The sequence below is a fragment of the Xiphophorus couchianus genome, chromosome 6 (assembly GCF_001444195.1).
Source record: "Xiphophorus couchianus chromosome 6, X_couchianus-1.0, whole genome shotgun sequence".
NCBI lineage: Eukaryota > Metazoa > Chordata > Actinopteri > Cyprinodontiformes > Poeciliidae > Xiphophorus > Xiphophorus couchianus.
Window position 1 is genome coordinate 8,950,042 of NC_040233.1, and position 10,774 is coordinate 8,960,815.

Genomic DNA, 10,774 nt, shown 5'->3' on the forward strand with positions numbered 1-10,774 from the left:
TTTATTGCTGAGCATTATTTTTAATTTCAAAATAGATATGCGCATTAAACAAAAAATACATTCTTATGTTCTTGCGAGGCGTGTAGTCATGCAGTGGAACAATAGAATTCCTTAATAATTTGGGAAACCAGGGCCACAAAAATGCGACGTGGCAGTGAAATGAAATCAGAAACTGTACACGTAAACGAGCAGAAGGTACCGGGAGGCGACGTGTGTGGGTTTAGAATCCTGAGATTGGTGCTGGATGTGGGAAAAGAGGGGAGTGGGATATCGTTCTGAGTGCATGCTGTGGATATAGTTAGTGCTGGATCTCTGCAGTTTTCTGAGATGACGATCTCTGACCGTCTCCTGAATCCAGTGTGTAGGTCTGCAGCCGGTTCTGCGTGGCGGTGTGCACCACGTGGAGCTCCTCTTCATCCAGGTCCCTCAGCAGAAGCAGGACCGCATCGAGGATGTGGGTCTGAAAAAAAAAAAAGCACAGTACCTCACTTTAACGGTGGCTTAATAAGCATCCCTGATCGGGTTAGGATAGGACTATATGTTATACAAAACATGTAAATTTTTTGTAACAAGACTTTAGTCAGGTCAATTCTACCTATTTTGAGCTTTCATAATGAGTTGTTTTAGGGCCTCTTGTCACTTTAAATCGAAGTAAGCTGTTGCTTAACTCAAAGTTTACACTCGAACATGAAAATGACTACAAACAGACATGCAATTATACAACTGTACATCTTTGGAAAGCAGAAGTGGAGCCTCCTTCACAACCAACAAGAATGCAAATAGTTTCTGGACGGTAAGTCAACAACAAAACACTTGTCTTTTCTAGCAGAAGTTACAATCCAGAGATTTTTAAAATAGCTTGTTTTCCAGACACCAAAAATCGTTGACTTATTACCAAAAACAGGCTGGTTTTTTTTTTTTTTGTTTAGTGCTAGGTGTTTTTTTTTAGAAGCAGTAGGAACCCAAATGGTAGTAAAAGAAATGTGCAAAGTGTGAATTTTGCGTTGTACGTCCTCTTTAATCTCCTGGGCTTCCAGGGTATCCACGCATCCTTAAAAAGTCTTAAATTCATGTATACAATGTCTTAAATGGACTTTTAAAGAAGCAAGTTGGCTTTAAATATGTTACAACTCTTAAAATTTGTTGTGGTGTGACTCGCACATTCTATGTAGTCTTGGTTTGAGTCTGTGACTCAAAGCGGTTGAGGCTACTGGTAACTAGCTGCTAATATACTCCTACTAGCTAGCAAACCACCTATATTAGGAGGAACCATTGCCCGGTTCCTGCAGTTGAGACAGAGAAGGAGAAAAAAATTAGCTAGCTAAAAAATGGAAGCTGGTGTAAGTGCAAATTTATTGCCAGTTTGGTGGACATCCTTCATCTTTGCTATTAGATCACTTCCATATTAGACTACTTTCATTCTGTGCAAAAAAGCTTGGCACTGCAGTGGTTAAGGCTGTTTCTTTTGTACATTTCTGGTGTGATACAAGTCTTAAATTTAATTCATAATGGTCTTAAATTTGAATTGGTGAAATGTACAGAAACCCTGGCTTCAGTCAACGGGTACTAGTGGGGTGATGCTTGCAGATGCTACCTTTTTCATCGTTGGTTTCTCCATGGTGGATGGAGAGGAAAGAGAGGAGAATTTGTCTCTGGAGAGAGGCTTCATTCCCAGCTCTTCTCTGATTTTGCTAACAGGAGAAAATTAATTTCAGAAACGTCTTCATTCGCAAAGGTTAAAACGGTTGTGAAAAGTCACAGAAACCTACTTGGTCTCCTCCATGTTGTAGTTGAGTGCATCGTTCTCCGTCTCTGCATCTGGAAGGCCGTTGTTGGGAAGCTGGTTGTGGATGTTGCCGGTGGGCGTGCTGACCTCGTCACCTTCCGTTAGAGCGAGTGCGATCTCTTCCTCGGTTACCACTGAACACACAAAAGGTCAGACAAGGGAAGTGCCCCGCATAAGTGTTCGCAACCTTTGAAACTTTTTTCTTTTTACCTCCATTTTGTCACATTACAGATGCAGGTTAAGCAAAAATCTGAAAAGTGTGGCTGTTCAATTTCTGAACTGCCTTCAGAAATTGTTTCGCCCAACTGTGTGTAATTTACACATTTACTCCTACTAGCAAGGAGCATACAAACAGTTTTAAACAATAACTGCAGAGAAAGGTCGATACAAAACTTTGATTTTGTCTTGTTTACAATGAAAAACCTTGAAGTTTTCTGTTGTAACCTAACAAAATGTTGAAAAGTTCAATGACTATTTTTACTTTTGCGAGAACTGTGTGCGACCCAGCTACTCATGTTTCTGTGCGCAGGAACATGACAAAAATCACCTTGATTGTCGAGCTTCTGGAGTCGAGGAAGGCAACGCAGCACGGTGAGCCGATACCGACTCGGATCGGTACCGCAACAGGGGTTCTCGGCCAACCACAGAACTCGGAGGCGCGTCAGCGGACGCAGATGACAGAGCTCTGACAGTGTAGGAATCATGTTCCTCCTCAGGTACAGTTCACTCAGAGACAGACAGCCAGCCAAAGCGGATAGAGACAAGATGTTGTTCACACTGCAGCGAGAGAAAGCACTGTAGTAAGCGGATCATAATAAATGGTTCTGGACATGTGATGGAACGAAAATGAAAACGGAGGTGTTCAAAAAGAACTGATCTGTCCCTCTATGTCTTATGATACCTTGAATAAATAACAATTTACAACAAAACAGTAAAACAAACTTTAAAAATTACCATGATGTGTTGTTTTAAATGTGACAAGTGATATTTAAAGTGAATTTGGTTGATTTAACAGAAAGGCCTGGTTCATAACTTTAACAAGAAGGTTGTGGAGAAAGAAAGCAAAGAGTTAACTTGACCAACCTGAGAGTCAACACTTCAATGCTGGGCATCTGAGAGAATATGGAAATCTGAAACGAGATACAATTCGATGGAGATGATTGTTTTTTTTAATTACGTAAAGATCAACATAATTTACTGAGGTATCCACACAACTTTGCGTACTCACGTCAGTCAGGTTGCATCCCCTGCAAAGCAACACAATGTTAGCACAGACTCAACACATGGAGCTAGTACATCTTAACCAACACGGGTGTTAACATGTAAAGAAGGTGTAAATTAAAGATGCGATCAGTTCAAGCTCCTACCAGCAGTTTAGTTTCTTCACGCTTTCCAAGTCTGAGGCCTTAGCCTTAGCAAGAACAAGTTTCCGTGTTAGCTTCATTGCCTATCGCCTAAACGCCTTAAAAATTAGAAATATTGTCAATGAAATGTATATTGACAAACAACACAGGTTGCTTCATGACAGCGTCAGCGAAACATCTCAACTCCGCTGTACAGGGAAAAGCTGGCGTCTTTAACATTAATGCGCATGCGCGTTACCAACAACGCGTCCTTGGTTACTACGGCTTAAAAGAAAAGAAAACTTTAACAATTTTTTTTGTCTCTTTTGTGAACCCCGCGTGCTATTAAATTCCGAAGTAAATTATTTTAAATAACCCTAGTTTTGTAAATATTAAAAGCGTAAAATTAGTATTTGTCTTGACTAAACACTCAAAATCCCACAATGCCGTTCGAGCAACTGCAGTAAATCGCGCTTGCGCATTAACCTCTCCCTCTTTGGACCTACGTCTCCGCTGAAACGATGGTGAGCCTAGCCTGCTCCTTTCATAATCTGAATCAATCTTATGATTCTAGGGGTGTAATCAACATTTTTGCCCCTGCTGAAGTTTTGTGGGGATCATGATTGCCCGTCCAGAATATTATTTGTGTTTGTTTGGTGGTTGTATCGACTGTAAACGCGATGTTTTTCGGAGCCATTGACACAGAAATGGCTGCCGCCTTAGCTTTGCTCATCAAACCAGGCCGGCTAGTTACATTCTATTTAGCGACAGCTTAACGTCAGTCCCTAGAAGATAGCTTCCTCATCTTTTCAGAGGTACAATAACACAATAAATTACGCGTCACTGTTTAAAACCCGGTCTGAAATGGCCGAGTTTAAATGAGTGGGTTAGCCCAGTTATGAGAGGCTCCTAGCCTGTATGAATAACCACTGCAGCCCGTTTAGTCCAGTTTCAGGGTGCTTTGACTTTTCTAGTCCTAGTATTAAGCTAATATATTGTATATTGCAATGTATCGAACTTGCATAGGATGAACTGAAAACGCGCGTTACCAACTAATCGCAGAAGTTGCATGAACCCTGCTTATCACATTGAAGATGGTACATTTCTCCCCAACAATCGTTTTGTTTCGTTGTCTCTTCCCCCCAGGCCAAGCGCACCAAGAAGGTGGGGATTGTTGGTAAATATGGCACGCGTTACGGCGCTTCGCTGAGGAAGATGGTGAAGAAGATTGAAATCTCTCAGCATGCTAAATACACTTGCTCTTTCTGCGGCAAGGTGAGTGTGTGGAATCACCGAAAGTCGGGGTTGTCAACAGAGTAAACGCCTCTGGGATGGCATCAGTATAAATTGTCCAAAGTGGGGATGGTGCACTTGGAGGACTTGAAAGCATTCTTGTGCTCTTTATTCACAGACCAAGATGAAGAGGAGGGCCGTTGGCATCTGGCACTGTGGGTCCTGCAGGAAGACTGTGGCTGGTGGTGCCTGGACGTACAAGTATGTAGTTTCTCTCTCTCGGCTCTTTGCACGTCTTAACTCAAGTGTCATTTGTTGGAACCTCACAGCCACGATCTGATTCTTTTAGATGGTTATTAAAAGAGAAAGCTTTTGGGTTTATTGGCATCAAGGATGGAAGGGAACTTTTTTTTTTTTGATTAATAAAGAAGTGAATGCATTTGAACTTTAAAGCCATGACAATATCACACATGTTGTTCATATTCCTCATATGAAGGGCGCTTAAATTATTCACACGCTGTCCTCAATTTTGACCGCATGCGCAGATTTAGCTGGATGTACTTGTGTGATGTAAATGACAAAGTTATCTTTATAGAGTGATTATGTTTATTGTAAAAAAACAAACGGGTGATTGTAGGGCCGGGCAATGAATCGATTTTTGATTGATTACATTTTACATATTAGGGCCAGAATGATATTCTGCTATTTTTAATTTAATGATGAGAATAAAGTCATACTAGTGCAAGAATGCCGTCTTGCAACGATTGTCAAAATAATACCAGAAATCCAACACAAAATTAACATGAGAAATGTTGAGCATCTTATGAAGTTATACTTTGGCATACGTTTCCCATATACCATATATAAATACTTGATCTTAATCAGCACCAAATGAATATCAGAACAGGGCATTATTTTGTAAATGAGTGTATTTCTAAGAAAACTACACGGACTGAGTTGCTCACATAAATCCTAATAATTCTAAGTATTTTTTTTGTCATTAAGACAACTCTTTTTTGTTTTGTAAAACTTTTTCTGCTTTTATTCTCGTAGTTAAAAATTCTCACAGAAGGAATGGTGGTAATAAAAGCTAGTTTTTGAAAGTTTTCATTTTTATATTTCATATTCTTTTGGGAAAAAAGTGAGGAAAAAATTAATTACAATCAGATCTGGTGTGAGAAAGTGTAAAAATTTTTCCTCTTGATGTTTTTTTTATCCATAAGGCCCAGCTTTAGTTGATTGGTTTTGTTTTTGCTATTTGACATCTTAATTGTTGAAAATTCACCCATTTGTTTGCAGAGCTCTCAGTTCGTACCCTTATGTGACCATTTCATGCCAATTTACCTCCATGTTGCCTCTTTAACCAGTTTTATACCAATAGGATTGAGCATTGCATTTGTTATGGAATATTATGTTTTTTAAAGATTTGATATTGACCTCAAGTTGTGTTTCTTATTATGTCACCCTTTTTTTATTATTTGTTTGTGTCACACGTAACTTCAACTCCTTGTAGATTAATTTTAAATCAGTTTAAAATATTCAAAACTTGGTATAAATAAAATTGTGGTTGGTACAAAATGTCCAAAATATAACAGTTTTAACAGCGAAACTGTAAAAATATCAGCAACAGTCACATCAGCGTTTCTTTACGCTGATGGACAATAACTGAACAAGATTCATAACCTGGATGCTGAAGGTGTTCAGCATTTTTAATATCCGTCTTTTCTGTTTCTCGCAGCACAACGTCCGCTGTCACAGTCAAGTCTGCAATCAGGAGACTGAAGGAACTGAAGGACCAGTAAACCAGAGCACAGCTGCTGGATTTGGGACTTTGTTTTCTATTATTTCAGCCGAACTAGACGTGGCCTCAACATCAAAAAAATAAAAGTCTGGAGCGGAGATCCTTGTGTCTTTGTAATGTTTGTGTTCTAATGAAAAACTTGTGATGGCTCCTCTTCATGAACAATGCTTCACTGATTAAGAAGAAGTGTGTTAGCACAGCAGATTTTAAATTGAAAGGTTGTTGTTTGAATTTTCAGGATTGAAATGATAGATGGTTTTGTCTTCAGTAGTCTTTTTTAACCAATAATGTTGGAGTAATTAAGACCCTAGTAGATGAACTGCTCAGGCTGCTGGATCAATTTAAAATCTGTCAAATGTAAATGGTAAAGTTGGTGAAGACAATCTGTGGTTCAGTTGTATTTTTTTCCCAGAGATTATCTCTTATAATATCACGATAAAGTGTCAGTTTTAACAAATATGTAAAAAAAAAAATAATTTCTTTAAAAGTTAGATTCTGCAGCTTTAAGGGATTTCAAGTGTACGGAATTAGTTTTTATATGATGAAGTTTGGAGGGGATCGATCAGCAGTATACTAGAAAGAAATTTAACTAATTTGATATTAGTGGGAAAGATCAATGTTAGTGAAGTCTGGCAGGACAAGTTGACCCAAAAACGTCCTAGTGAAATTCACTTTTTAGTGATCTCACCCGGTTTTTCTTTTTGTTCAACTGACCAGCAGGTCTGTCAGGTTTACCGATTCTGATGTTGGAAAAATGTTAATTGTGCTATTTTACTCTTTCACACACTTTGGTGAACTGCTTGCAAAACAATATTTAAATCGTGACACTATTAGCTTGCGGTGCTTCATTTAGTATGAAAAAAAATAATGTTCATTCAATTTAAAACCCTTTGAAAAGTTCATCCGAAGCCTTAAATGTCTTCAAAACGAAATGGATGGTTACGGAGTGTGTCCGGACGGGGGCGCTGTTACCCGGGTAAGAGCTGCCACTCCAGCTGAGTCCTAGCAGAAACCAGCATGGCGGCCTCCAGTGTTTTGCGACCGGGCTTGTTCAACCACAAAGTAGCGATAGTGACCGGCGGAGGAACCGGGATCGGTAAAGCCATCTCTGCGGAGCTGCTGGAGCTGGGTGAGACTAGTTCTGTTCTTTAAAAAAAAGTTAATTTTCTTTACTTTTAATAAACTCAGCTGATATTTCAACACCCATCTAGCGACCACCTCCAAATGAACTACACTACAGATACATGTTTTTAGGTAATAATTAACCTTGAATGTACCCTATCACTCTAAGTACGCACGTGCAGTGCCGTTGTTACGTAACACCTTGTTTTAGTCATATTTAACAGAAGAAGAGCACATTAATTTTAGATTCAGAGGCATATTTACATAAATATAAGGACTTGTCGTGACCTCGCGGTCACTTGCTGATCATCATGTCTCTGGTGACCCCTCTGACCTCCTGCTGCTGCTCTGTCTGCAGGCTGCAGCGTGGTGATCTCCAGCAGGAAGGCAGAAAGGCTGGAGGCAGCGGCTCAGCAGATGAGGCAGAAGATCCCCCCCAGTAGCCCTGCTAGTGTCACCACAGTTCCCTGTAACATCCGCAGTGAGGACGAGGCGAGAGAACATGTTCAGACCTCTCTGCTTGCTCATCTGCTTAGCAGCACGAGTGACTGCTTTAACTGGACTGTTGCATCTTGGTTTGTTTTGTTTTTTTGTGACAGGTGAAGGCTCTTGTGTCTTCGGTGCTGAAGCGGTATGGTAGGATAGACTACCTGGTGAACAACGGAGGGGGTCAGTTCAGCAGCCCGGTGGAGAAGATAGCCTCCAAAGGCTGGAAGGCTGTGATAGACACCAACCTGACTGGAACCTTTTACTGCTGCAAGGAGGGTAAGTTCAAGTCAGGCACCTACAGGATAAATATTATTGGGATTGTATGCCATTGGGGTGCACTGATGAATCGGCTCGATTTCCTTAATTTTGGAAGATCGGTGATCAGCCGAAACTTACGTGTGAAGATGATCTTAAACACCGATTTTATCTACTACCTCGGCAAATGTCTAAAAGTCAGCCAGTGTCCCCTTTTACTCTCCCATTAGAGCAGTTCGATTGACAGTCTGCAAGTTTGCAGTTGTCAATAGGCGCCTCACTGTTGCCAACTCATCAACTTACTTGCTATATTTAGCAACATTCAAGACAAAAAAAAAATCAGTATCGATCAAAATCGGAATCACAGGTCAAACTTTTTAAAGATCTGTAATTGGCGATCGTCCCAAAAACTGCAATTGGTGCACCCCTAGCTGCAATTATCAGTCTAATCAGATAAAATAAAATTTAACATTTTGCAGATTTTTCATCTCGTCACTTAAGTCATTTTTATACAATATTAGAATTCCATTAATAGATGCAAATAAACGAACAATTCAGTTCCTGTTGATTATTTTTTGGATTACCCGATTAATAATTGGTTAGCAAAAGGTGCTTAATATGAGATTTTTGTTTTATGTACAGAATTTGAACTAAGTGAAGAAAATTATGCCACTTGAAGAGTTCTATGTAGTACATTTAGACAAAGCTTAATTTTTTTTAAATCTTAAATGCAAAATCTATATATTTTTTGTACAGTTTTAGTTTAATCTTGCTCTTGTTTTTATAGTTTTTATACTCCATTTAACAATTGATTATTTACTAAATTAGTTGACGCTTATTTCAAAAATCAATTTATCCCGATTAATTCGATTAATCGTTCCTGCTCTTAATGTGACGGACCATGATAGAGTAGAGTGCAATTGCAAAGTAGATGAATAATTACAGATTTTTGAAATCTGACAGGCATGACAAACATTTGTTTTATTGTGAAAATGTGCAAGGCTTACAAATACTTGTGTCAAGACTCTTAAGTTCTCTACATCACCACCCCATGTCCTTTCTCTCAGTCTACACAGCCTGGATGAAGCAGCATGGAGGAGTGATCGTCAACATCATCGCTGACATGTGGAAAGGCTTCCCAGGCATGGCGTAAGACGCGTTCACCAACAAACTGACTAACGATGTGAAAAGTTTCTGCACGCTTCCTGTTACGTCCTGCCATTGCCTCTCGCTGACAGGCACACAGGAGCAGCGAGGTCAGCTGTGGATAACCTAACCAAGACGATGGCCGTCGAGTGGGCATCCTCAGGAGTCCGAGTCAACGCTGTGGCACCTGTACGTGAAGCTATGAGCTGAGCAGAGTCTATGTTTTTGTGCTGCAGTAACTGGGGTATTTGTTTGGCTTAAGGGAACAATCTTCTCCAAAACTGCGATGGAGAACTATAAGGAGCTTGGACCTCACCTCTTCAAGATGTCCGTCCCATTCAGCCCTGCAAAGAGACTAGGGGTGCCAGAAGAGGTGTGTTACTTTTTAAAATACAACCACAATCGTCAACAACTATTGCTTAGGGTAAAGACATGTATCAAAGATTGTGTTGGAATGCACAAAAAGTCCAATAAAACTGCTAATTGAAGACAGAAATCTATCAGCCCAGAAAGCTTGTATTATAACTCATGTTATAAAAACATCCATCCTACAATGTATTTAAATTAATTTGCAGAGATATTTAATTACAAAACCTTTAAAGCCATAACCTCCCCCGCCCTTTTCTCCACTCAGATCTCCTCTGCTGTTTGCTTCCTGCTGTCTCCTGGTGCCTCGTACATCTCTGGGGCTACCCTGAAAGTGGATGCAGGACAGAGTCTTTATCACTCCCTGTGGGAGATACCTGGTAAGTGCAGCTCGTTATCGCAGCCACACTTAGATTGTCAACCTTCTAAGATTGTTTTTCTACGATGCACTTTATAGTGCATCTGATTGTTTCTGTGTGTTTTTTTGTGCAGAGCACAGCTCGTGGCCCGAAGCTCCACAGGGGGAAAACCTGGACGCTCTGAAGGAACTGCTCAAGACACAAAGCAAACTTTAATACATTCCAGAACATGCAAAGAGCAAATGTTTAGATGGCAATTACCACAGAAGTATAGCCACAGCGGTAAAACACCAGACCCTTAAGGATTGAACCTAATTTTTTATATGTGGAATGTGAAAATTGTGTGCAAATTTGTATATAATTAAGTAGCAGCATGAGTGTAACTTTTTGTTGGGAAAGATATAGCAATAAGATTTGAAATGTGCTTAAAAATATTTTAATTACCATTTTCAGCTGTTTTGAAGGTAATGCCATACTTCTTTTTACTTAACACACAAGTGCTTTACAAATGGACGTTTCGTCACTAAACACTAAGAGATTGAAAAATGTAAACCATAAAATATGGGTAGTCTGCCCTTTTACCTGAGACTAAAAATTAGTAATGTAATCTGTAATGTAAGTATTTTCATGACCTAGATAAGGATGGGAAGAGGTAGGAAAAATGTAATTTCCTGATTTACTTGCTTATTCAGTTTTCTAGCTGTGACCATACATCCATCAATAATATAAATTTCATCCATATTTCAGCTTGACCTCATTATCAATTTTTGTTAGTTGGATTGTTATGGTATATTTACACATTGTAGTGAGAGCTAACTATATGGAGGGATTTTTAATATGTGTAATATAGTGACAGTATACAACAAAATCTATA

The 10,774-nt window shown here is 39.5% G+C and overlaps 3 protein-coding genes across 4 annotated transcripts; 2 read left to right on the plus strand and 1 right to left on the minus strand.

The window, feature by feature from the left end:
• cfap410 (cilia and flagella associated protein 410) lies at nucleotides 1–3,380 on the minus strand. Of its 2 annotated transcripts, XM_028021505.1 has the most exons (7): nucleotides 3,154–3,380; nucleotides 3,015–3,033; nucleotides 2,870–2,916; nucleotides 2,334–2,563; nucleotides 1,770–1,920; nucleotides 1,595–1,691; nucleotides 1–460 (listed from the first exon to the last, which is right to left on the minus strand). In XM_028021505.1, exons 1-7 carry the CDS (start codon nucleotides 3,228–3,230, stop codon nucleotides 299–301), a joined length of 783 nt encoding a protein of 260 aa, XP_027877306.1. In that variant the 5' UTR covers nucleotides 3,231–3,380; the 3' UTR covers nucleotides 1–298. The 2 variants fall into 2 exon arrangements, with proteins under 2 accessions (XP_027877306.1, XP_027877307.1); XM_028021506.1 differs by lacking the exon at nucleotides 3,015–3,033 and having other exon boundaries at nucleotides 289–460; nucleotides 2,870–2,898; nucleotides 3,154–3,379.
• A 122-nt stretch (nucleotides 3,381–3,502) lies between these two features.
• On the plus strand, nucleotides 3,503–6,263 carry rpl37a (ribosomal protein L37a). Its single transcript, XM_028021507.1, has 4 exons — nucleotides 3,503–3,653; nucleotides 4,276–4,404; nucleotides 4,541–4,623; nucleotides 6,101–6,263. The coding sequence occupies exons 1-4, from the start codon at nucleotides 3,651–3,653 to the stop codon at nucleotides 6,162–6,164; spliced, it is 279 nt and encodes a 92-aa protein (XP_027877308.1). The 5' UTR covers nucleotides 3,503–3,650; the 3' UTR covers nucleotides 6,165–6,263.
• An 888-nt stretch (nucleotides 6,264–7,151) lies between these two features.
• On the plus strand, nucleotides 7,152–10,646 carry pecr (peroxisomal trans-2-enoyl-CoA reductase). The gene is made up of 8 exons (XM_028020919.1): nucleotides 7,152–7,292; nucleotides 7,644–7,777; nucleotides 7,885–8,050; nucleotides 9,097–9,178; nucleotides 9,268–9,364; nucleotides 9,438–9,548; nucleotides 9,810–9,921; nucleotides 10,034–10,646. The coding sequence occupies exons 1-8, from the start codon at nucleotides 7,181–7,183 to the stop codon at nucleotides 10,114–10,116; spliced, it is 897 nt and encodes a 298-aa protein (XP_027876720.1). The 5' UTR covers nucleotides 7,152–7,180; the 3' UTR covers nucleotides 10,117–10,646.
• Nucleotides 10,647–10,774: the final 128 nt, after the last annotated feature.

Coding starts and splice junctions, on each gene's coding strand:
- pecr (XM_028020919.1), top strand. CDS start 7,181: ATGGCGGCCTCCAGTGTTTTGCGACCGGGCTTGTTCAACCACAAAGTA. Junction 7,293..7,643: donor TGCGGAGCTGCTGGAGCTGG/GTGAGACTAGTT, acceptor CTCTGTCTGCAG/GCTGCAGCGTGGTGATCTCC. Junction 9,179..9,267: donor AAAGGCTTCCCAGGCATGGC/GTAAGACGCGTT, acceptor TCTCGCTGACAG/GCACACAGGAGCAGCGAGGT.
- cfap410 (XM_028021505.1), bottom strand. CDS start 3,230: ATGAAGCTAACACGGAAACTTGTTCTTGCTAAGGCTAAGGCCTCAGAC. Junction 1,921..2,333: donor CCAGAAGCTCGACAATCAAG/GTGATTTTTGTC, acceptor TTGTGTGTTCAG/TGGTAACCGAGGAAGAGATC. Junction 1,692..1,769: donor TACAACATGGAGGAGACCAA/GTAGGTTTCTGT, acceptor TTCTCCTGTTAG/CAAAATCAGAGAAGAGCTGG.
- rpl37a (XM_028021507.1), top strand. Junction 4,405..4,540: donor CTTGCTCTTTCTGCGGCAAG/GTGAGTGTGTGG, acceptor CTTTATTCACAG/ACCAAGATGAAGAGGAGGGC. Junction 4,624..6,100: donor GGTGGTGCCTGGACGTACAA/GTATGTAGTTTC, acceptor TGTTTCTCGCAG/CACAACGTCCGCTGTCACAG.